At 37.2% G+C, this 26,646-nt stretch overlaps 2 protein-coding genes across 2 annotated transcripts; one reads left to right on the top strand and one right to left on the bottom strand.

Annotated features, from left to right (window-relative positions):
• Positions 1-18,403: 18,403 nt before the first annotated feature.
• LOC126784778 (NAC domain-containing protein 82-like) lies at positions 18,404-21,282 on the bottom strand. The gene is made up of 5 exons (XM_050510283.1): positions 21,187-21,282; positions 20,338-20,833; positions 19,924-20,201; positions 19,192-19,782; positions 18,404-18,875 (listed from the first exon to the last, which is right to left on the bottom strand). Exons 2-5 carry the CDS (start codon positions 20,492-20,494, stop codon positions 18,588-18,590), a joined length of 1,314 nt encoding a protein of 437 aa, XP_050366240.1. The 5' UTR covers positions 20,495-20,833; positions 21,187-21,282; the 3' UTR covers positions 18,404-18,587.
• A 643-nt stretch (positions 21,283-21,925) lies between these two features.
• On the top strand, positions 21,926-24,853 carry LOC126784783 (NAC domain-containing protein 82-like). The gene is made up of 4 exons (XM_050510290.1): positions 21,926-22,164; positions 22,270-22,547; positions 22,870-23,280; positions 24,371-24,853. The coding sequence occupies exons 1-4, from the start codon at positions 22,008-22,010 to the stop codon at positions 24,677-24,679; spliced, it is 1,155 nt and encodes a 384-aa protein (XP_050366247.1). The 5' UTR covers positions 21,926-22,007; the 3' UTR covers positions 24,680-24,853.
• Positions 24,854-26,646: the final 1,793 nt, after the last annotated feature.

Below are 26,646 nucleotides of genomic sequence, written 5' to 3'. Positions count from 1 at the left end.
AGAGACATAATCATCCTAGACTTTAGGGGCATCCTAAGACTCAATAAAGCAATATTTTTTTATTATTTTTTTGGATTTTTTTTATCATGACACAAACAATCAATGAACTTGAAACCCTACCCCACACTTAGAAAATTATATTGTCCTCAATGTAAGCTCAATAGTAAGAATGTAATTCACAAGCATAGAATAAGATCACATATCAACACATATACAAGTCAACCATAAGAGTGAAGGGATTAGAAAATTCAAACTCCCGTAGACGACTCCTCCACAGATACGGTTGAAATGGGTTGCCTCCCATGCATCGCTTGAGTTTTATAGTCTCTCAGCCTAGACTCTCTCATGTTCATTCTCATTTAGGCGCATTTCTCACAATTGTCTTCTCATGCGTGTGCTCCTCATATGGCTCATAGTAGGGCTTAAGTCGATGCTCATTCACGTTGAATGTCTTCCCTGTTTTATCATTTTGAATCTCAACTGCACCATGAGCAAACATGTTAGTAACAACAAATGGGCCAACCCAACGCGAACGAAGTTTCACTGGAAACAACATAAGTCTCGAATGGAATAACAGAACTTTCTGGCACACTTGGAACTTCTTTCCTCTAATCATTTTTTTGTTATTATTTTTCATTTTTTTTGTTTTTTATTCTTTTTTAATTTTTTTAATTTTTTATTTTATTTTATTTTTAATGTTACGAAATCTACATAAAGTATTACTAAGTCTAATTGATTTTATTCACACACAATCCTAACATTTAAGGTACGTGGAGCAGAGGAGCTAACTGTGCAACGGACTGAAACAACCCCAGGTAAGGGTCTTGCTTTATCCGATATACCTTAAAAGTTAGAATATCATTTTCTTTTGAAACTATATACATCTATTTATACAAAGTTATTTTCTAAGTTATAAAGCGAGGTGGACATGCGGCCTAAGTATGTTGTCTATACACAAACTCATTCTTTTGTTTCAGAAGGCTGGATAACTAGATTCAGAGATAGTCGCAAGGCAGGACTCATTTGTTGGACACCACGGGGGCCACATCCTCGAAAGGATGCTTTCCCAATCGACTCCATCACCGAGATGTATGTCAGTCTATGGGCCTCTGAGATCCAATTTTGTAAACCTTGAACCAGGGTAATGAAAATAGCATGCCCCTTACTCAGCTTGGAATAAATTTGTGTGTTAGACTGCTCGCAAAGTGTTAATAAAAGCCGCCCTCAACCCCAAGTGACCTTAGCAAGATACAAATGGAGGGTTAAAGCTAATATTAACAAAATGGACTTTACATATTCCGTTCATTTTATAACTTACAATAAACTAAGTATAAATAAACATTTTAGTTTCCTTAATTATCTAACTGTAACAAGTATCATATATGCATACTACAACAAAATTAAAACATTTATCACTAAAATATAGAATAAAAAAAAGTTAATTTTTTTTACAAAGTTACTGTTCACGGTTGTTAATTTACTGTGAGTACTTTACTGTTACCGATTACTGTTCATATACATATTATTTTTTTATTATTCCTTTTTTTAATTTACTGTACAAAATTTATTTTTACTTTTTTTACAAGTATTTTACATTTTTACACTTTACAAAAAAAAGTAAAAAAAAAAATTACAGATTTACTTTTTTTTAGATGTAAAAAAAAAACATATAATTGTTTTTATTGAATGTTACTGTTCACTGTACTATTTACACGAATTTATTTTTACAAATATACAATATAGTACAAAATTAACACTTCAAAGAATTGAGATTTTCTCAATTCCCCGGCAACGGCGCCAAAATGATAGAGCGTTTTATTAAAACGTCTATAATAAACCCTGTAAAACATCATCGTTAGTATAGAATAAGCAGGGATCGTTCTTTCCGGGAAATTGAAGGGAACTCTAAACGTTTAGTGTTAACAAATAATGAGGGGTTTGAGATTGATTATTAACTACTAAAATAAAACCTAAATTACTATTTACATGATCGACTTCTCTTTAACAAACTTAAACCAAATTTACCATTACACCACATAATTACAAGTTCGAACCTATCATGCATTCTAATTCGACCAATTACATACTTTTTAGACACCAATACAATTAGAGCCTTAGGGGATCATCTAATCGTGTAAGATTTCAATTAACATTTAGATTGACTTAGGGCCTAATCTAAATTTGCATGCAATCGAATTCAATAACACTTAGAGTAGAAATCAAACAAGATTACATTTAAGCACCAAATCTTTGTTGGAGACATGTTTCATGTGTGGCGTCACCCACCATGGTTTCACATGCAAATTTCCAGAATTTTTACCACTTTTAATCAACACAAACCGAACCTACTTAGGGCATGATTCGATTTGTGTCAATATGGTTGATGAATCTAGCACTCAAACACAATCTTAGGGATTGCATCCAACCGCTAAATTCATATGCACATATCTGAAAATTATCTAAAAATATGAGAAAGATGATTAGAACACAACAATAGAAATACAAACTCATTAATTATAAGAACATAGATTTGGCATAGTCTCAAAAAAATATCAAATACAACTGAAATTTAAAACAAATACAAAACCAATATTTCCACAAAAACAACAACTTACAATCTTCATAGACAAAGAATTGTAGATTAACACAAATAGACGAAGCCATGGAGATGAGTTGCGAGAATCACACATTGTAGGAACCTTGGAGGTGTGTCTTCAATGGTGAAACTCGGTGGAGATGATGATGGTTTTGGGGTGGACGGCTTGGCTAATTTGTGAGGGAAGTTTATGGTGGTGTTTTGGTAGAGTTTTGGCTCTTGAATGCTAATGAGAAGTGATCATATTTGAGAGGTGAAGCCATGTATATAGAGGAAAGATGGAGGGTTTGAAATTGCTTCTTTCTTCCTATAAACATGCCATGCTTTAATCCCTAAAACATGGAAAGTTTTATTCCCTAAAACATGCCATGCTTTAATCCCTAAAACATGTCATGTTTTATTCCCTAAAACATGCCATGTTTTATGCCTTTAATGATCATCTTCTATTTAATTGTTGCATGACTTGGCTCCATCTTTTTTTCTTTAATTATCTCTTCCATCAAATCTGAAAATAAGAAAATAAAATCATAAGTAAGAGATAATTAGTTTCAAACCCTAACAAGGATTCCTAGTCAAACTAGGACTCTAAACCAATTATGCGTTTTAACTTATGTAAGCACAAAAATGCATCCAATACCGCTCAAGACTCTTACTACGACTCAATGACTCAATAGTACAATAATAAGGGCTAAGTAAAGTACAAATTGAGGTAAAAACATGTTAAAAACGTCGCACAAAGTGCTCATATCATACAAAAAGAAGGGGATAATGTACATTGATGAGGTTATAAAAAAGAAGCAAGGGAAGAAGTCCAAGTGATTGATTCAATGTCGCAGAGTTTATCTATGCTTGGATGTGGTAATGTTGAACTTTCACTAAGTTATAATCAGAAAACCACTAGAGTGGTTTGGGATTTTTTTTTTCAGACTGTTGTTATTTGAGATATCTATTTCTTAGTGGATCCTTATTTTCTTGCACAATAGAAGACAACTTCACATCATATCAAAATTTAAGTAGTTTACTTGAGGATAAATTTATTGTTGGTCTGGATGAACCTATAATTTCGTTGCATCATGTATACCAGGTTTAGTAGAGTTACAGTCATGGTAGGAAAGCCTGAGAATTTGCGTATCTGTGCTTTTGCTTTGGTTGTGATGTAAGATTAAGGAATGATCTAGGTGAATTCTATCTAGTGAAACATGAACTATGTTAGTGTCCGCTAATGCACATTCTGAAGGTACTGATTTATTGAAAAGGCTTCAAAGTTACAATTCCTCCTGTACTGTTAGGATGGTTGTGGAACTGTTGCAAATTGTGTTTCTATCATGTATAAATATAAAATATGTATGTCAGAGCTCAGATAATAGAAACTAGAAAGTGTTCAGTATATATTTATAAAGGTGTCAATAGAGTTCTTAAAATCTTTATATGTGATGTTTAGGCAAAGAGCTTTCTATCCTTTTTGAAATATGTGAATACTTGATTTAGTCTATATTCTTTATATTCAATTGTGGTTTCATCTACATTTGTTCCTAGCAGAGCCTAATTTGCTTCCTAGTTTGAAAAATTTGATTCTTTTTTGTTTGATATTTTTTTTTGGATTTATACTGTGGTTGTGTAAGTGGAATCTGGGCTGGCTGTTTTAGTATTTCTTTTTTGGCTCAGAATTGTTTCCGATGATTTCTATCGTGCTTAGAAGTTAATTTTGTTTTTGATAAGAAAAAAAGGTTATGAATCTTCTTTTTTCTTCGTATATGAATGATTTATAAGTTTACAAACTGTTGCATATTTGTTATCAATTATATATATTTATATATATGATTTTCTAATGTTTGTAAACATGGATTTAGGCTTGTTCAATTCACATACCAGTTATTAAACTATAGGTACAATTGAAATCCTTAATGCTTGCAACTAGGGGCTGCTAGGATTGAAGTAACTTGAAACTGTAAGATGGAAGAACCATGATCTACTTTTGTCTTCGCGTTGTGCAAATCTTAATATAACTGAAACTATAGTTTTTCTTTTGGAATTGATTACAGTTTGCTTCTGACGCAGCACAGTAGCTGCTTAGAAACCTAGATCACAAGCTTTAAGAATTGTATAGTTAACACACACTAATTTTAGGACTCACTCCTAGGCTTCACACCCTAGTCTAGGCTTCACACCCAAAAACACTATAATTTGGGAATCTCTCCCAGGTTTTTGACCTTAATCCTATCACAGTAAAATTTAGTAAACACTGATATTCTTATTCAACATAGCATGTCTCAGCCTATCGGCACTTACATTATTTATACTAATGTTTATAACTGACACCAACTAGCCTTAAGTACTCATTAGGACTCTTAAATTTCAGAAACTGAAACATAAAAGGCCTAATAAAGTAATAATTAAAAGACACAAGAAGACTCTTGAAATTAAGTCTGGAGACTTCTAGATCAGACCCTTCTTAAGCTGGAAATGAATAACATGAGCAATCAATCAAACCATAAAGAGATATAATTATTAGCTGCTCTCTTCTTCCATCTCTTCCGTTCATAAAACTTAAAAGGCTTGGGTGTGATGTCCTCATTAGTTCTCCCCTGTTGAGAAGAGCTCGCCTCCGACGAGATAAAGCTGTAATATCTTTCAAGGATATCTGGATCAATGTGCTGCAGCTCCTCCTTAGTTCCCAAGTGTTAGAGTCGGGTATGTCCTTTCCTTTAATTAGATACTTCTGGTAGCCACCGTGTCTTGTGGAAACCACTTGTTCATTAACTATGTTTTCTACCACTTCTCTCTTGGAGGTTTTAGAACGTAGTAGAGGTGTGGTGACAGTTGTAAACTCAGAAGAGAATGGTAGTATAGGTATTGCATGCTCTTTATATGGAAGCAAGTCCTCCACATTACTGATTCCCATCTCGGGTGGAAGGTCTAACACATATGCATTGTTTCCAGTTCTCTGCAATACTTTGAATGGTCCCATGCTGCGGGCATGCAACTTCCTATTTGCCTTCCCTTTAGAGAAGCGCTCAGGTCTAACTTGGGCCATGAAAAAATCTCCCAGTGAAAACTCCTTAAACACCCGATGTAGATCAACAACCTTCTTATACTGATCATTATTTGCATTAATCCAATGATTAATCTCAGCATACAACTCATGGATATGTGTTGCAAACTCAGTGGCCGACTGTGACAGTCTCTGTGACATGGTCATAGGAATGAGATCTATCGGCACTCTAGGCTTGTGACCATAGGCAACTTCAAAAGGACTCATACCTATAGTTCGGTTGACTGAATTATTATAAGCAAACTCAGCAACTGGTAAAACTGAACTCCAGGATCTGATATGCTCACCAACCAAACACCTCAGCAAGTTTTCCCAAGCTTCTATTCACTACTTTAGTTTGCCCATCTGTTTGCAGATGGTAAGTCGATGAAAACTGGAGTTTGGTACCCATCATGTGCCACAAGGTCTTCCAAAATTAACTCATGAACCGAACATCACAATCAGACACTATACTTTTAGGCAACCCATGTAACCGAACAACTTCTTCCATGAAAAGCTTGTCTACTTCAGAGGCATCAAATGTCTTAGAACAAGGAATATCAAATGCCAGTTAACAAGTACGACATCTTTCAACAACTTTAGCAACATCACGTTTGAGACTAGGCCAATAGAAATGATCATCCACAAGAGCAATGGTTTTGTCTCTACCAAAATGCCAAGCAATTCCACTAGCATGTAGCTCTAAGATCAGAAAATCCCTTACTGACATGCAGGGAATACAAAGTTTGGTTCTTTTGAATAGGAACCCATCTTGTAGAACAAACTCAGCGCTTTTGGACTGCTTTTCCAAGAGAGCTGAATATATGCCTCCAAAATCTGGACAACTCAAATACTCTTCTTTCAAATTTTCAAATTCATCCACCTCCACACTCATAGAGTGTAAAAGTAGATTTCTGCGACTAAGAGCATCATCCACTTCATTCTCCACTCCAGACTTATGCTTCAACACAAAAGTGTACTCTTGGATAAATTCAGCCCACTTTGCATGTCGTGGGCTTAACTTCTGAGAATTGAGGTAACGCAAGGTCTCATGATCAGAGAACAAAACAAATTCTTGTGGCAGCAAGTAATGTCTCCAATAACGCAGAGATTGAACCACTGCGAAAAATTCTTTGTCATATATGGAATACCTTTGCTTGGCTTCATTCAATTTCTCGCTGAACTATGCAATATGGTGCCCTTCTTGACTTAGAACTTCACCAATTCCCACACCTGAAGCATCAAATGTGACCTCAAAAACTTTTGTAAAATTAGGAAGGCGCATAACAGGGGAATTGATCATTCTGGTTGTGATCTCTTGAAATGCCTTTGTTGATACACTTATCCACTAAAACTCCCATTTCTTCAAACAATTAGTGATCGGGGCCATGATAGAATTGAACTCAGCAATGAATCGCCAATAAAACGTAGCCAATCCATGAAAACTACGCACCTCATGAATATTTTTTGGTTCAGCCCATTCAACAATAGCTCTGACTTTCTCCGGATTAGCTTTAACACCTTTTGACGACACAACAAATCCCAAAAAGACAATCTCATTGGATATGAATGAACACTTTTTAAGGTTTGCAAACAACTTCTCTTTTTGAAGAGCTATGCAGACTTGCCTCAAGTGAGTAAGGTGCTCTTCTTGGGATGTGCTATATATTAGAATGTCATCAAAATAAACAACTAAGAACTTACCCATGAGTGGCCTTAAAACTTGTGTCATAACTCTCATGAATGTGTTGGGAGCGTTGGTTAACCCATATGGCATGACTAGCCATTCATACAAGCCATCATTTGTCTTGAAAGTAGTTTTCCATTCATCTCCAGGTCTGATGCGGACTAGTGATAACCACTCCTCAAATCAATCTTAGAAAAGATCGTTGCTCCTACCATCATGTCCAGCATATCATCAACTCTCGGTATTGGAAATCGATACTTGATTGTAATTTTGTTTATGGCTCTACTATCGACACACATACTCCAAGAACTATCCTTCTTTGGTGTGAGGAGGGCAGGAACATCACATAGACTAAGGCTCTCTCGAATGAATCCTTTTGCGAGAAGTTCATCAATTTGCCTCTTCAATTCTGCATGCTCGGTTGGGTTCATCCGATAATGTGGTAAATTAGGTAATGTTGCTCTTGGAACCAGATCAATTGCATGTTGAATATCTTGGAGAGGAGGAAGTTCATTGGGAAGATCCTCAGGGAACACATCGCTGACCTGTTCTAGGACTGACTTAACACCCTGGGGCAGCTCCAAACTACTCAAAGGGTGAGATTCTTTTGCAAACAATACAAAAATTACATAATTTCTTGTTGTCTCCTTCACGAAATCTCTGACACTGATGATGTTAATGGGTTTTGACTGCTCCTTGCTTGGTATCAGTTGAGATATAAGTCTGGGCTGAATTGGATTCAGTTTGATATGTTTTCCTTTATGAATAAAAGAGCATGTATTGGCACGGACCACCGTAGTAACATCAAGGTCATACAACCATGGTCTGCCTAAAAGAATATGTCCCACAACCATTGGCACCACATCGTACCACACAATATCCTTGTAGGATGAAAATTAAATGGGTACCTGACATCGCTGCTATACATGAATGGAAGACTTATTAATCCATGCTACACGGTAGGGTTGATGATGATCAGCAGGGGTCAAACCCAATTTAGAAACGGTCTGAGGAGAAACCACATTGATGCAGCTCTCATTATTGTTGAGAATATAAATCCCACATTGGGAATTGGAACCTAGCCTATGGGTCTATAAGGGTTTGGGCCATTCCATCCATTGCCAATTGGTTTTGGATGTGAACCCCAGATCACTTTATCATGGTATCAGAGCGGGTTACCCACGTCCACGTGTGAAGCCCAAATGGCCACACAGACTCTACGTCACCCAAAATGTTGTCCACGTGTATGGCTTGAAAATTCGCCACACGTGCGGGGGCGTGATGAGAATATAAATCCCACATTGGGAATTGGAACCTAGCATGTGGGTTTATAAGGGTTTGGGCTATTCCATCCATTGCCAATTGGTTTTGGATGTGAACCCCATATCACTTTATCAATTATCAATGATGACCTTATAACTTATGTCTCCCCTTTTAACATAAGTGTGAAAAATGGTCATTGTCTGCCAATCTTCAGCTTCCTTAGGTTGAGTCAAGGTGCATCTCACCACAGCCGTTTTCGGTTGAACATTTTCCTCTAGATCATCATTAGTTGGGATTTCAAGGTCATAAACTTCTTCCTCTAGGTATACTTGAACATCAGCCTCTCCTTTTGTGCTAGCAGCAAATAGACTTCGTAATTGCTCTTTAGTTGAGCATTGACCAGTATAATGGTCATAACCTTGACACTTATATCACCGTGTGAGTCCTTCTCCCCGATTGCTAGATTGTACTCCCTTTCCCCTCTCAGTTTTCACTAGGGAATTGGTAGCATTAGAACCACTAGAATATGGAGATGATTTAGTGCCGGAAGCGCTAGGACAAAATTCAAGATTCCGTTGGTCAAACTGTCTTTGCACAGGGGCTGTGGTACTTTTCAAATAACGCTCCAATTCCAGCACAATCTAATAGGCTCGCTCCAACGAATATACCTCATGAGGAATCAACTCCCTTTGAAGTTCTGGACGAAGGCCGGTTCTGAAACGAGCAAGGGTTACATATGGATCTTCAGTTATGTTACATCTCACCATAAATTCTTCGAACTTATCGATATACTCCACAATTGGCATGCTCCCTTGACGAAGAGATTGCCACTGGTCCAGCAAATGTCGTTGGTAAGCCAAAGGAACATACTTTTCCTTCAGCCTTTCTTTCATCTCATCTCATTCTATAACAGGTTCTTCACCTGTCCTTGCAAGTTGCCTTTCCAAACCAGCCCACCATTCCCTCGCTTTTCCCACCAACTTCATCTTGCAAAGCACCTTTCGAGCTTCTGACAATTCATACCAGTCAAAATAATGATCCATGTCTGAAATCCAATCCAAACATATCTTTGCATTCAGTTGGCCATCAAAGTTTGGAGCTTCAACTTTAATAGACCTCAAAGCTTTCTCTTCAGGATCATATCCATCTTGCCCATTAATATTCTGGAGGGGCTGCTGCCTGCGAGCAATCCTTCTAGGCTGCAGTCTCAGTCCTCCACCTACACTCTCTTCTTCATTGAGAATGGAGGCTTCAAGTTCTGCCAAACACCGGTCAAAGGCTTCTGCATGGTCTTGCATTCTTGTCTCAATCTGTCCAAGTTGAGCGAGTACGGCTTCCAAGGTTTTAGCCACGGTTTTAGCCACAGTTTCAGCATCCATGGCTGAATGAGATTTCTATAGGCTGGAGCTAGCAATATTAGAGCTTGTCCAGCTCTGATACCAAAGCTGACGCAACACAGTAGCTGCTTAGGAACCTAGATCACAAGCTCTAAGAACTGTATAGTTAACACACACTGATTTTAGGATCCACTCCCAGGCTTCACAACCTAGTCTGGGCTTCACACCCAAAACACTATAATTTGGGAATCTCTCCCAGGTTTTTCACCTTAATCCTATCACAGTAAAATTTAGTAAACACTGATATTCTTATTCAACATAGCATGTCTCAGCCTATCGGCACTTACATTACTTATACTAATGTTTATAACTGACACCAGGTAGCCTTAAGTACTCATTAGGACTCTTAAATTTCAGAAACTGAAACATAAAAAGCCTAATAAAGTAATAGTTAAAAGCACAAGAAGACTCTTGAAATTAAGTATGGAGACTTCTAGATCAGACCCTTCTTAAGTTGGAAATTAATAACCTGAGCAATTAATCAAATCATAAAGAGATATAATTATTAGCTGCTCTCTTCTTCCATCTCTTCCGTTCATAAAACTTAAAAGGCTTGGGTGTGATGTCGTCATCAGCTTCACGATCGGTTATCGGTTAGTTGAGGTTAACCAATCATTCTTTTGTTAATTATTGTAAATGTTTTATTGTTTTACCGCAATTTCTGGATTGGTGATACTTTTGTGATATCTAACTCACAGTGCATGGATTTAGATAAGGTATTTGAGGATTAATTTACACTTGGACTGGATGAAACTATGAAGTCGTAGCATAATATATTCCAGGTCTATTAGAGTCCAATCCTGATAGGATATACTAAAAACTTGAATATATGTGCAATTGCTTTAGTTGTGGCTCAAGATTAAGGATTGAGTTAGGTGAAGTCTATTGAGGGAAACATTAAAGGTTTTAGTGCCAACATGTGCACATTTTCAAGGTACTGACTTATTGAAATGGTTGCTGACTTATAAATCCCTTGATTAACTCACTTCATGGAACTGTCTCATTATGCATCTATCATATATAATAATGTGTATATAAGATTTCAATTGACAGATAGTGTTCTTTATACCTTGAAGTAAAAAAAAACCTTGACATTCTAGAAAAACCTTGAAGTTCAATTTAGCTACCATGTCGTTTATGAAATAGTCGATAGAGTTCTTGACATATTCATAAATGATATTTAGGCATTTTTAAAATTTTCTTTTCCTTTTCTATATATGTGAATATTTTGATTTACTCCAATTGGTTTTATTATATATTTGTGATTTCATCTTTATTTGTTCCCGGACACCGCCTTATTTGCTTCTGGAGAAAACAGATGTTTATGAGATATATACTCTGGATATAGGTGTAAGTGTAATTGTAAAATCGAAGCTGACCAGGCTGCATAAGTACTTCATTCTATACTAGATTTTTTTTTTTAGGATTTCAATCGTGCTTTGTGGCTATATTTTGGTAGTTGAAAAGAATGCATTGTTATTCTGCTCTATTGTAAATGAATGGACACTGCTCCATTTGTCATAAAATAATAAATTTTTGTGTTTTGTTTTTTTATAACATTGCTGGTAACGATGAATTTAGGCTCTATTCACTTCATACCACTTTCCATAAATAGTTAAATTAAAAATCCTCAATACTTCTAATGAGGGGCTGCTAGGATTGAAGTAGCTTGAAGTTGTAAGACTTTGCCAGCTAGTATAAGCAAAAGACTGATCACTGAACTTGGGTGACCATTGATCACCAATTGTAAAAATGTAGACCAGATTTTTAAGTTAAGAACATTATATGTACTTTTTAGTATGGCAATTTTTTTAGGAACTTTAGTGATCTCTTTGAATTTATTTGTTTACATACCTTTTTACCTGTTTTTGTTTTTTTGGCCTGTCCTCTTTTTTCCTTCCTACAAAGAATTTGTTTGGCGTATATTGTACATTGCTACTGGTACTACCCAAACTATTTCTGCAATTGGTTTAGGGTTTTGTGTTCTTTTTGATGTGGCACTCTGCACACTTTCATTTAGTCATTTGTACAGTTCAAAATCATGTTACTCACCATCGAAAGAGCTTTATGTTTGGTATTTTCAAATTTATTTACCTGCTGGTTTTTAACACCTAACTAATATATGGGATGCTTATCTTCTTCTTCTTCTTCTTCTTCTTTGGGAATATACACCATGTTTATCTCAGTCACCCTAGATGTTGAAACATTGCATTGCAGGTCTGATAGCCTTTCTAGTCACTATCCACCGACCTTTAAATGGACGAGAGGGCTCTACAGATCTCATATGAAACTTAGTTTACAGGTTTGAAGGATACTTCTTGCATGTTGATCTGCCAGCACTATTTGGACTCAGAGAAAGAACTTGAACATCACACTTCCAGTCATATCCTTTTTCACTGTGAGGAGTTCTACTAATACCAATACAAAGCAAGATCAGATGCAACTCCTTTATATAACATATAGATTTGTGTCATCCAAATCATGATCAGTTATAATTTCTCCACTGCATATCCAATGCCACTAGAGGAACAACTTATGCGCACGTTCAAACCAAAAGTAAAGGGCACCAGGTGCGAGACAAAAAAAATTACAGAAAAATTTAGGAGAAAGTGCAGCCCCAATCTTACTATAAAACCTGATAGAGAAGTTAGAAAATTAGGAAAGTGAACACCAGCGGCTGCAGCAGGGGGCTTCTTTGATAGGAGCACAAAGTGTGACGTTCTTAATGTTTATATGCCCTATTCTTATGCTTTGTTACTTCTTATTTAGTTGTTTTAGTTTCATAATTGTCATTTCTATGTTCTAAGGAGAGCTATTTCGAATTTTGAATGAATTGATGATGAAATTGTGCTAAGTGTTAGAAATCCTTATTGAGCTAGGATTCCTTACTCGACTATGATTCTACTTTCCTATTTTCATTCTTTCATATTCCTTAATCGACGATTTCTTTTAGGAAAGGCAAATCATATTTGGAAAGGAAGAAGAGTTGTCGAGATGCATTCCTAGTTGAACAAGGAAATCATGTTCGAGTTGAAGAAGGAGAAGAGGAGGCCGGCCTAGCTACCCCTAGTTGGACCAAGAGATGATGCCGTGCAACCCTTATTGTGATCTCCCTATTGGACTTGGTTTCCTACATCAAGTTGGATATGGAGTACATGAATCAAAATCCATAACAAAGAGGATTTCAGTTTCCCAATTGGTTTCTATCTCCTTATGGGACGGCAAGATGGCTTCCTAGACTCCTATATATAGAGGCTCGGCCTCCCCATATATGCATCATCAGCCTTACACAAAAAACACAAGCCATAGCTCTGCCGAAACATTCTTCCATCCTCCAAGAAATTCTAAAACCGAAATTCTAAAACCGAAATTCATCCTTTTCCACCCTTTGGATTCGAAGCAAGTAGCCTAGGATCTTCGTTTGCTTGGAATAAACCCCGTAGGAATATTTCAAAGTGTAACTCTATGATCTTCATGTCTTATTTCGGTTTTATGTTTTCTTGTTCTTGGATGATTTCTGTTTTTGTTTTGTTAAAGTTCAATTCAATCTTGTCTATGAGATAGTTGTTCTTTCGAATTGTGTAAGAATTAAAGATTTCAATTTCTATTTCAATGATCTATGTTTTGATGCCGTGAGTTATTGTTTCATGTTCTTAATCAAATTTCGATGTGTTGTTATATTGCATGTGTGATTAAGACAAGTAGTTGATGTTGCATATGTTAATCATTCAAAGTTAGTAACGATTATGATACAAGTAGTGGATTAATTCTTCTTTAGTTTTTCACCGATTTTTGATTCTAAGTTCGGCATTGGATAGGTGCTTAAACATGTTGATTTCTCTATGTGATATGTAATTGCATGATGAATTGGTATGTTAAATTTCGTAGCAAGACAAGTAGTTAAGCTCGAATGTATCCATGTATTAGGAACCAAGTAGGAACTTGATGCATGATCGAACTTAGTGTGGAATCTTGATACCTATGGCATGAACATGAATGAGAAGGGAATTCGATGGCTTTGTTCTTACATGATTTGTTTGGTGATTGTTTATGTGTTGGTTGGTTGATCACATGTATATATTAGCTTTGGTTTTATTTACTGTTTTTATAACTCAATCCGAAACCTATATCAAACCATTTATATCTTTATGAATTCGTGTTAAGTGTTGTGATCCTAAGCCCTGGCTGGATCCCCGGTTTGTGAACGATACCCTCTTGCTTTATACTACTAATGATGTGTTCATGGTTAAATATTGATGTCGAGTAATCGAGCAATCATCATTCTTCATCAAAGCCAAGCTGTTGAGATCGGAAGACAGATAAAGTCTGCAATACGTTTCTTGAAGTTTGTATCAGATTATTGCATGATGTGCAGAATGAAACGAAGCCAGAACAATCGATGAGGAGAAGTCCGGGCCAGTTTAACTTGGCTGTTTATGACTATAAGGAGTGAATAAGACTGAAATTCGCAATAATGTAACGAAATACTTATTCTCTCGTACTCCACAGTTGAATTTATAGCTGATATTCATGGCTAAAACAAGATTTTAGAAAGAGAGAGTCCTACATGCTTAATACACTCAGGAGAGCCTTCTGTTTCTTACTTCGTGATTCTGTATTCTTAAACACTGAGGAATTACTTAAAATATGTATGTGTGCTTGTCAAAATGTGAATAATTTATTAACCTGGCAAAGAGCTCAACATCTGCGAATGATCTGGTAGAGACGCTAAACAAATAGATTTGATGATTTTACTCTCGATCTTATGGAGTCTTCAAATAGTAACAAGCGTAAGCCTTCTCACCGTGACGATTACAGGAAGTTCTGAGGGCGTCTGTTTGAATTGTTGTTACTTGTTCAGTACTCTTCTTGTGGCGTCTGATTGGAGCAGACACAGCAGTGATGTAAATCTCTAAACTCGTTAGCCTGGCCTCTGTATTAGTTCTCGGATGACCAGGGTTTTGAAATGCTGCAGCATGCATTATTTCGATTAGGAGCTCAAAAGGCCTGAAACACCTTATGATCCATACTAAAAATTTCGATGACATCTCAGTGGAAGGAAGCTCAACCTTAATAAAGGAAACCCAAACTCATCATCAGAACAAGTCTCCCAATGCATCTATGTTTTCTGGAAGCAAATAACACAGTGACTTCAGTTCGTTCAGTTGAGCCTTTAAAGGGATCATCGAAAAGCATGCAGTCATCTGATCTGCATCAAAATTTGGAAGAGCATTCAACAACCTAGCTCATCCCAGTGTCAAAAGTTTAGTCATCCTCAAGATTAAAGCAAGTTGCAAGAGAAAGAATTACAATTTAGGTTGTAAGTTGAACCAACTAATATTCCTTTTTAGCGTCTAAAGTTTCGAGATTTAACAATCCATCGCATTCGGCATTCTGACTCCAAACAAGCTGGTTTAGAGAACCCGAGTCACCAATGCCCACCAGTTCAAGTTTCCAATCTGATTTGGCCAAAGTCGCAGTAATTTGACCAAAAACCGAAACCCCATTTTCTGAGTACATGAAACAGCTGGGATTCCAAAATCATGTCAGAGAGAGAGAGAGAGAGAGGGAGAGAGTTCAGGTTCAGTTTTAGCCGCTATCCTATATTGATAGAGGTGTTTACCTTTGCCCATAAGTAGTAGTTAGATTCAAAACATGCACAATTTTGCTTTGTATGTCAGAGCAATAACATTTGAACCAAACGGAAAAAAATCAAGATCTTGGTTAAAACAGAAAACTGGAAAGAACAAATTAAGCATACGGTATGAAATACAAAAACTGAAATGCAAAACGTAAAGCAAGCAATGACCCAGAAAAGATAACAATAACACGCTGTTGAGATCAAGACGACATGAAAGAAACAAGAGATAGAGAGTCAGAAATCTCGTGTGGAAGTGCCGCTCATCGAAACCAAAGATGGTACTGCGTTTGCACATCGCTTATCATCATCCTCTCTCTATAGTTTATACATATCAATTCACAATTTCATACCAACAATCATCGATGAAAAAACACAAACAAACAAACAATGAAAGAAATATGAACTGAAGAATATGGAGGCGGAAGAGTTCCAACTCATGGCGTTTAAATAAGACTAGGGCGAGCTCCGGTTGGACCCGAAACCCGACATGGGCCCATGACCCGAACGTGTATCCTGTCCAATTGGCCCAACTAACATATTTCTTAATTTTGTTTTTATATCAACGCACACAATAGGGTTTAGGGTTTTGGAACGACGGGGACGGGAAAACAAAGGTTGGCCCGGAAGAAGAGGCTGGAAAAAGCAAGAGAAACGGCTGTATATGTACTTATGAGATCTCACTCAAGTAAATGTAAACTTGGATATCGTGTTCAGACAATCGGATTGAGCGACTTGTACAGGTTTTCTGATGAACCGGAACCCATTCTTTCTTCCAAGTTACTTCGCCAAGTAGATTTTCTACACGACGTTGAGGTTCCCGCCCAAATGAGTTTTGGTGTCTTTGGCTCTCGAATTGTTTTCGCCGGCGGCCGGTTTATGAGATCCGTGTGCTTAAAGAAAAATCTCTCGAAATCGACCTATGTTTTGGACACTAACTATCCCGAGCCTAGCTTCATCCCAGGGGTGTTTCCGGTACTGGAAGATTGTAACCTTCATCCTTGGCTGCCGGAGATCAACGGTAAGCTATATGCTCCTTCTGGTCCATTCAATGGAGATCCGAATTTTGAGGTATTACTCGACCCCGAAGACGACCCACAATGGGCTCCTCTCCCTAGCCTTCACATTCTGCCTTATTTTTCCCTTGAATTATCAACATCTTACGTGTTGGGCACCAAGATCTTTGTCACTATTCCGATCATGCAGACGGTAATAACGCCGGACGTCAAGATATTCTGCTTTGACGTGGCTCACCCTAACAGTCAATGGACTATACTCCGACCACTCTGCTCCGACCGTGTTTGTGCTTTCCCCGGCAACTACAACAAGGTGTAAGTTTTAGACTTGGAGGATCAGGATATAGAGAAAGAGACGCTCATGCTTTATTATGATTATGATCTTAGCCTTATACGGGTCTCCAGCATGATGCTCTCCGACGAAGGGAACCCGGATTCGATTAAACCTGTAGATACGATCAAGTTGCCTGATCTTGGCTTCTCTTCAATTTCATATAGCTGTGCCTATCTCGGAGGTCGAAGAGTATGCTTCTTATTCATGGATTACTTTTCTATTCTTGTCTTCACCTTCGAATTTTCCTATTCCCCATTCTCTGTCAAACCCCTGGCCGGGTCGTCTCCTGTTCGATTTCCAATATGTAAGCGATTCGAAAGATCATCTTTCTTGGGGCAAATAGGGTGGTTGCTTTGTGCTCTAACTCCATATCGATCACTCCCCTTCTGTCAGCACACAAGTCAAGTGCTTCATTACATTTGTTGCCTATCATGAGTATCATCTATTGTAATGTAAATATGTAATGCCCCTCTTCATATTTAGGTTGTCCAACTCGATTGCGTAAACTGCTATGACTTATGCTTTAATTAAACTAAAAAACTCTTAGTTTTAGACCATTTTTTGGTAATTTGTTTATTTTGAGACTCGGTTATTATCCTGAGATACAGAACTTTCCATTTGAGACTGCTTTCTGTGAGATTCACAGTAGTAGTCATCCCTTGGCATAGTAAAACATTTCTCTGCGAGGAACTAGTTTTCGTCATTGTGCAACTCTTATCTAGCTTTTGGAATTGAAAACAGGGAGTGAGTCCTCACGATTCCAAATTTGAGCAGAATTATGAGACCTCAAGTTGGAGTTATTCCAATTTGTTGTGTCAAACTACACATCAATGCTCACCCTGTAATCCTGTATCAATTATGAACTAATGCTCTAATTGGGAGAGAGAGATGTATTTAATTTTTACTGAGAAAAATTAGAAGAAAATAAGAAATAAAATAAAAAAACAGTTTGATAAAAAAAAATTAGAGGCCATCCTACAGTACATGGAGTATCGGTGAGGGGCTCGGTGCGTGTGTTACCTAATCTCTAGTGTTGCCTCATCACACTACTGATGCCAAGAACATTTGAAAATGGCCTTTTCAAATCCCTACAAAGATACCCGAAAAATTCAAGGTAAGTTGCTTACAAGTTACATTTAAGCAGATATTCAGAAACTTGAATTTTCTGTTGCTGCTGGATTATTTGGAAAGGGACATTTGAGATTTGAGACCAACTCCCTCTAACATGTAAGCACCTCTGTTGTATAATGTATGAGTACCCTGAGGCACATGAATCACCTAAATATTTCAGTCTGATATCTTCAAGTTGATTGTAAATAGTTTCCAGGGCAAAATTAATGGTACATCACAACTTAAACAAATGATCAGAAGTGAAATAAATCTAGATTCCTATTTTGAGGCATGTTGAGCACAACTTATTTGGTCTTCACTAGTTGGTACATGGTACCAAGCAGATGCTTCTTTTTAATATATCTAAAATTATAAAACACAAATTATAGAACACAAATCAAACTAACAAAAGTATTTATTTTAATACAGAATATAATGTCATGCAAAGTCGGATATCAAGGAACTAGATGCTGGAGCAATGATTGTTCAAAAGTTCACATTATTTAACAAAGTCTTCATATGTCATCTCTCCATGAAAAGAATGAGTCTTCATTCTGTGTCTCTCCATGAAAAGTACGAGGCGGGCTGATCATCGGGAACAGAGAATTATCGCCATCCAAAGGTTTGTCAAGATCAAATAGCTCCATATATGGCTCATTCTCACCTGGAGCTCCAGAAATGGCTCCATTGGGAATATCATATCTGTCTTCGCTCAAACCTCCCAGACCATTAGAAGTATCAACTCGTCTTTCGAGATCAGCAATCGGATCAGCATCTTCAGAATAAATAAGATCATCCTGCTCCTGTAAAGTGTAAAACACATGAAATCATCAGATATTGCCCGCAACAAAAGTTCTAATTTCAGATGCACTGCTAATCAAATAAATATTAAATAAGTAAACATCTCTGAATGGGGTACAGCCGTACAGGTGATGATTCAATCTTATTATAAATGATAAGTTTTAGAGGAAATAGAAGACATTCGGTCCCTCCACAATCTTTAGGTTCAGCACCATAACAATTCTTATTAATCACAAACGCAAGCAACCAACTTCACATAATAAACTAAAAGTATCTCATACTTTTCAATCAAATGTAAGAAAAGAGTAAATTACAAACCTGATTTCTGCCAATGTCACCAATGGAGAAAGTTTCGTCTTCTGTTAAGTAATTAAGCATCAATATCAAATCATCATCAGGTGGCACATGAGGCTTCTCTGTTGTAACATAACTACTGGAAACAGACCGGATAACATTGCTAGACAACGGCCAGATATCAGAAACACAGGACTCATGAGAATTGGTGAGAGTGATATAAGTATTATAGTTGCTGGGAGAGACAAGGTGTGGCTCAGACATGTTTGCATAGCCAAGGTCTGATTGAGGCAAGTTTGGATAAACAAGGTAGGGATGAGGCATGTTTTCACAAACAAGATGGGGGTCATTGATATTTGTATTAACAAGTACTTGATCAGGTAGGTTTGCTTGAACAATGTCAGGCTCGGTGATAATTGGATGAGTAAGATCTGACTCTGTCTCATACATGTTTGCATGAACAACATTTGCCTCTGACATGTTTTCATGTGGAACTACATCAGTTTCAACATCATCATCAGTCCAGTCCTCCTCTTTAAAGGGCGCACCATATTGTTTATTACTTCTTGGTCCAATCCCATCCTTTTGGAATAATATACAGAGCACATAAGAATCCTGTAACACAAAAAGAGCAGAGGTGATCATTATAATAAGCAAGACAATTTTTTTGTAATTACAGTAACCATTAAGAGAAAACACAAAATAATAAAAACCCAAAATCATGGAAACGTAATGAAAACAAAGACCATCAATTACCTGAAGGACACCCTTATCAGCAAGGTTCTTGTCTTCAAGCCTATACTCATGTAAAACCCAGTCTGTCCGCTCACCTTTTGGAGCTCGACCCGTGTGAAAAATCAACGTTTTTATCCATCCGACAACTTCGCTATTGTACAGAACAGATCTATCCTTTCCCGTGGTCTTCCAGTAACCACGGTCAGTGGCACGTTTCATTCTAGCTCCGCTTGCATATTTCTTCTCTCTAGGACAAAAGAAGTACCACTTCAGATCTCCACTTCGCCAATCAGATTGGTCTGAAAATGCAAGAAAAGGACATACAGTAAGACACTACATACTACACAGTACAGAAAGGTAGGTAAATAATCCAAAGCAAATGTACAAGCAAATAGCCTCAACAAGTTAGATCAAAACTAGTTGCATAATATTCACCTGGAAGATCCCAAGGTTCCCACTTGTAAATATCCACCTCAGCAACAACTTTAACATGGACTTTCTTTCCCATTATCTTCCTCTTCAGATAATACTGCACCAGCTCAACATCCGTTGGATTAAACCGAAACCCAGGAGGCAGAGATGATTTCCCCATCACAGAATCCAAATGAAAACTCCCCGGCACTTCAGAACAATCCCCCTCCCTCACGAGACGTGAGACAACCAATCGCAAATCCAACCCTCGCCTTACGAATACCGCCTTTCCACACAATAAAACTTATCCAAAGCCCGGAGACGAACAAAAAAAGAAGAAGAGAAAACCAATCTACAAAACAGCAACCGTAATGAAAAAGGACACGAAATTGTGTCAAGTCCAGTCACGTAATCTCCACGAGAACCAAAGCCTCCCTCGGTTCATGAAAGGGAACTCCCTAATAACTGACGAATGTTCCTCGTTCAGATCAAAAGACATCGGGTGGACAAAATAGAGTTCCTGTCCAAATTTCACCAACCACAATAAGACCACAGCACCACAAAAACACACCTCTAATATGCAAACAATCAAACGGTGCCGCAAATGCATATACGAAATCTCAAAAACCTAAAGAAGCAACAACCCTAAATTACAGATACGAATAATATACAGAAGAACAGAAAATCATCTATAGAAATCGTGAAACCAAGCAACGAAGACTCAAAGAATCATAATTGATCACCCAATCCCTTACATAAAAATTAAATAAGATCAAATTTTATGACTGATGAGATTTGACTCCTAAGATCAAATAAATCGCGAACGGAAAAACAAAACAAAACGAAGAGAGAGAGAGAGAGAGAGAGCAAAACCTGAAGAGAGCTGGAGATGGAGAGTCGAGATGAGTGCAAGGGCGAAGTCAAAGGAGGAGGTGGGCGAAGAAGAGGAAGAGCATGTTTAAGCTTTGGCAACGAGACCCTCTTTGTTTCCACCACCTAGGGTATTTAACACGCTACACCATCATCTTTTGGGCCGGGTCTATTCTTTCGGGCTGTTTACCCAAGACCCGCCCGGCCCAATAATAGTGGCGTGTTCAGTAGAGAGAAACGCAGAAGGGCAGAGCTTATTCTTGTTTGTTTCACAGTTTGGCTAGTTTCTCGGCATTTTCTCCAACATTGCTGGTGCTTCTTCTTCTTCCTTCAGGTAATCAAGGGTTTTCTCTCGATTCAGATTGAAGTGAAGTTCGCTTCTTTTGTTTTGTTTTTGGGGTTGCATATGTGTTTTTTTTAATGATAATTAGGTTTGTGAAATTTGAGAGACTGTGATTTATTGTGATTGGGTGTTGTTTATTTTGGGTTTGGTTTTCTGGTTTTGAATGTGTGAATATGTTCGGAGAGCAGGTTCTTCATTGCACACCCATGACTTTTGATCTCAACAACGAGAAGCACTTATCAATCATAAGAGGGTTTTGTTTAATGAATCGAAAGAGGCTGTGGTGTTCTCTGGAGATTTTGTTTCGACATTGGACTTGATAGAGGAGGGAAGTGTGTTTGTGTGTGTCCGAGTGTTGTTTCTGTTTTCTAGGCTTGGGAGTTTTGTGTTTTTTTTTTTTGGGAGTTCTGTGCTTTTTGGGGGAGAGTGGTGTGTTTAGGAAGCGGGTTTGGGAGGGGTGGGTAGGTTTTGGATTTTTGGGATGGGGAAATTGCCATTTCCGCCTGGTTTTCGGTTTTCGCCTACTGATGTTGAGCTTGTGAAGTACTATTTGAAGAGGAAAGTAATGGGGAAAAGTGTTCGGATTAAAGTCATTGCCGAGGTTGACATTTACAAGTATGCTCCTTGGGATCTCCCAGGTATACAACGTCGTTTTACTTTCTATTACTTGCATTATGCTGCAGTGGTTCTTGGAGATGTACTGGATTTGTGTTGTTTCATACCCTATTGTTTTTATTTTGCAGAGAGATCTTGTTGGCGATATGGTGACCTGAAATGGTACTTCTTTTGTTCTAGAGGAATGAAATACGCAAGTGGGGCTAGAGTGAATCGTGCCACTGAAGCTGGGTACTGGAAAATGTCAGGAAAGGACAGACCTGTTAATTACAATGGTGAAGTGGTCGGGTGGATCAAGACTTTGGTTTTTCACAGAGGTAAACCCCCACGAGGAGAACGGACCGATTGGGTTTTGCATGAGTATAGGCTTGATGATAAGGGCCTTGCTGATATGGGTGTGCCTCAGGTAAGTGATAATTTTCTTTTTGTTATTCTTTTTAAGTTCACTAGAGTTTCGTTAGTTTCAGTGTCTCTGTGTGAAAATTCTGAATAATAAATGTGTGTAACTGTGTAAAACAGTCGAATTTGATGTATCACCGTTAATAGCTCCACCAGCTTTTGATTTTGATTTGTTTAATTCTGAATGCCCACAAGCCATTTGTATCTAGTTTTGTAGTATCATCTTACCAGAAAAAAAAAAGGATTTGTTTCATACTTGTAGCTCTGTTACTTCTGTTGACGGCTCAGGTGTATATTGATTAACTTTCTTGGCTATTTTCATACTGCAGGAATCATGTGTTTTATGCGTAATTTTCCAAAAGGAAGGTGCAGGGCCTAAAAATGGTGCGCAATATGGTGCGCCTTTTAAAGAGGAAGATTGGACTGATGATGAGGTTGAAATCTGTTTAAACTCTGTCCCACATGCAGATAGGCCTGAGCCAGACTTTGTTCCGCCTAGGGGATATGGTAGTTCCAAAGCTACCAGCTCTGATATCCCTGAGGATGTGGGCATAGGTCCTTCATCTGAATCCTGTGTATCAGATGCTGTACCACCTTCTTGCAATGTTTACCACTCAGTTTCCAGTAATACTGTTACAAAAGAGAAGCACTGTGTTTCAGCCAATGGTGATATTCTGTCCATGTTAGATTGCTTTGGCCAAGAAAGTGCTTTCCTTATCAATGGCAAAGACCAAAATAAGGTATGTACTGCACTCTTCCTTCTACCTTTTGTTTTAGGTATTTCGCTTTCCTGAATTAATGGCAACATAAGTGCAAATTGTTATTCAAGCTGAGTCACACTTACACTTGGTACAATGGTCGACCATCAGATGTGAATCCAGTTTTGACTTATTCAGTTTCCTTTAAGTTGTATGAATGCAGGTTAAAATATTGGTAATAGGCATTGTAGGATGAATTTTTTTCTAAGAAAAATGAGTATCTATTACACTGAATTCCAAAATGTGGTCAACATGTTTGGTCTTTTCTATCCCTTTTACCTCAACATTTTCGACTGATGATTCTTTATCTATTTTATACTGTAATGTAATTGAGATAGATTTTTATTGCAATATTGCTCCTGTTATAGTTCACAGACATGTGATAGGTATAGTTTTGTCAAATTTTAATGAATATAATGAAAATTGGTGAACAGAAATTGTGTACAGTTACTTTATCGCATCTGTCATCCAGTTTGTTACTTTGTCAGAAAGATAAATTTTTTCTTTTTCCTTATACTCCTATGACCTATCCAGTACAGTATTTTCGGGCTTTATTTCTAGTTTATCTTTCTTTCTATTTTTTCTTTTTCTCAGCCTAACATCTTCCCTTTTTTCTGTTTGATACTTCTTTCTTGGATTTCTGGTGCTTCCCTTCTTATCTATTTTATTTATATTCCATAGATAGAGGGGATTTTTTTTTCAAGCAAATGTCACAGATGGAGGATTTAAATAGGCAGTATCTTTCTGTGCTGCTAGGAGCCTAGGATCTTGTTCTCTTCATTTTCCATTAAGTAATTATCTTAATCTGTTAACTACTGGATACACTTTATATCAGCTGGAAGATTTTCACGAAGCAATAATTCTTGATAGATCTCATGACCTGTAATTGATTTCCACAGCCTTTTTAAATGTGTGTGCGAGAGTGGGTATGTAGAACACAAAATTTCGATATTATAATCAAACTTTTCTCAAGTACATTTATGTACTACACTGTCTACACAGTACACATTGTAGTCTGCAAGTATATTAATACTTCAGCCATATGCTAATACCACTTATTGATTGTTTCCAGGAACCTGATAACCTGATTCCTTCAGGAAATATAGGCACTGCTCAGAATACTGATTCGGCAAATGCTACTAAAGAGCTTGATGATATTCTCCCTTCTGGGAATGAGAATGCTACAGATCATCCCAATAAAAGTGATTTTTATAGAGATTTAGAAGACTTGGGCAACTTGGGTAAAATTGAAGTTGGATACAATTTATCCAGTTGGCATGGTTCTTCGTATACTATGGACGACATTTTTGAGCTTGTGGATCTTGACAAACCGATGGACTGTGATGCTTCCTTGTATAATGTACCATCTTCCGAGGTTTAGTTGGCTATTGCACTTAGCTGGGAAATATGGCACCAGAGACCCGAAATTGAGACAATTTCTCTGTATCTGTATCAGTATCACTATTTTCTTTTATGGGAATTTCTCAGACTCGATTTCCCCATGATATTTATATGTTATTACATTCATAATAATAAGGGAACTACTCCTTGTCTTTTAATTGTCAGTTTGTCACTAGGTCATATGATACTGCCATACTGGGGAAAGCAGTTGTGTAGAGTGAATCTCCAAAATAACCACTTTAGACTCAGCAGCTAAAGCAAGCTTAAGACCCTACTATGTTAAATCAAGACAGGACAGAAAAGGACTCTAAAGTCTAAACCACTTCTTGATATACAGTCAGAGACCAGCACAGCAAGGGCGATTCAAGCAAGCTCTCCAAAAGATATGCTGTGCCTTTAATAGAGGGGGGAAGTTGGAATATTACAACACAAGTGAATTACTTGTCCTTCGGTCGCTTCATGTACTAGAAACCACCGGTACCTTATGGGTGTGAGAAAGTGAATAATTATTTACGTGAAAAAGTAGGTGGTTTTTAAAATAATATTTTTAATTTATTTATTTAATTTTAACCATAACACCCCTAATAGTTTATTTGTCAATGAAAGACATAAGTGGATATATTCAAAAGTTCACAATTTGGTTAATTTTTTAGGTGCTCCCTTTACAATGATAGAGATTAGATCTCAAAGTAAAATTCACCATTCTTCTAGTCAGACGAGAATGCATATGAAGCCATGAAGGAGATGGTTGGTAAGACAAGAAATTTAAATGTTTTTTCGACAAGGTAAATGAAAATTACAAACAAAATCCTCTCAAACAACAGCACCCTAGTCTTTTAAAGGGTTAAAATACAAAACAGAGCTGGCTAAGAGAGGCAGTGAATAAGTCAAGAAACTTAAATGTTAAGAGCACAGAGTTTAATGAATCCGTTTATTGAATTGAATTGAATTGACTTTAAGATATTTTATGTGGTGCTTCTCGTTAAATACTATTAGAGTTATCATACAAAATTATACAAACTTGAAAATACAAGATACAACGATAGCGAATAATAGCAGCGGAATATATAAAAGAATTTTACTTTTTTATTGAACAATTTATATTACAAAGATTACACTTTAATCTATAATAATATAGTTCTCAAAAGTAAACTACTTCTTACTTGATAGTCACAATCAAGTATTGAAACTACCTCACTAAGATCGTTGCTTCAAGTGTCAATACAACCTCACTAAGAACGTTTTAGTCACACGCACGTCGACTTCACTAAGTTTGTCGATGTTGCCACTAAGGTCTTCAATGGAGTCACTAAGATCTTCTAGCACTAAGTTCTTATTTGATGTGAAATTCTTCTCTCTTCCTTCACCTCATATTTTTTTGTCCATGTATGTCATAGCAGTCCCCCAACCTACTGCCTCTCTATGCCTTATATACCATGCGGCAATATCCCTTAACCCTAGTACAATAGGTAATCAACCCCAAATTCGTTCCTAATACAACCTTATATAGAAAATGAAAAAACAATGCATACGAAATACACCCTTTAATATAAATATATTTGAAACTAATTTTCCAAATATAATCTATTCTACCCATATATAATCTAATATAATCCAATATATATTTGATTCGGCCAAATCGTAAAAACCTTGCCTTAAGTGTTTCCTAGTCCGACTAGGAAACGTTCTCAATGCTCCCCCTTTGTTGTCACAACTTGTTATTCACATTTTTGGTTCTTCATCACCTCTATGGAGGCCAATATATGTACCTTCAAAACCATTACTCATATTCATTGAAAGCTTGAACTAGTGTACCGGGGCAATACATGAGGAATATATATATATATATATATATATATATATATATATATTTCAGGGAAAAGGAGTTCAGCATATGACCAAAAGACAGGGTCCATGAAAGTCCAAAATATTTGAAATGTATGAACA

Source organism: Argentina anserina, chromosome 2 (genome assembly GCF_933775445.1).
Source record: "Argentina anserina chromosome 2, drPotAnse1.1, whole genome shotgun sequence".
Taxonomy (NCBI): Eukaryota; Viridiplantae; Streptophyta; class Magnoliopsida; order Rosales; family Rosaceae; genus Argentina; species Argentina anserina.
This window is presented reverse-complemented; position numbering and strand designations above follow the sequence as displayed.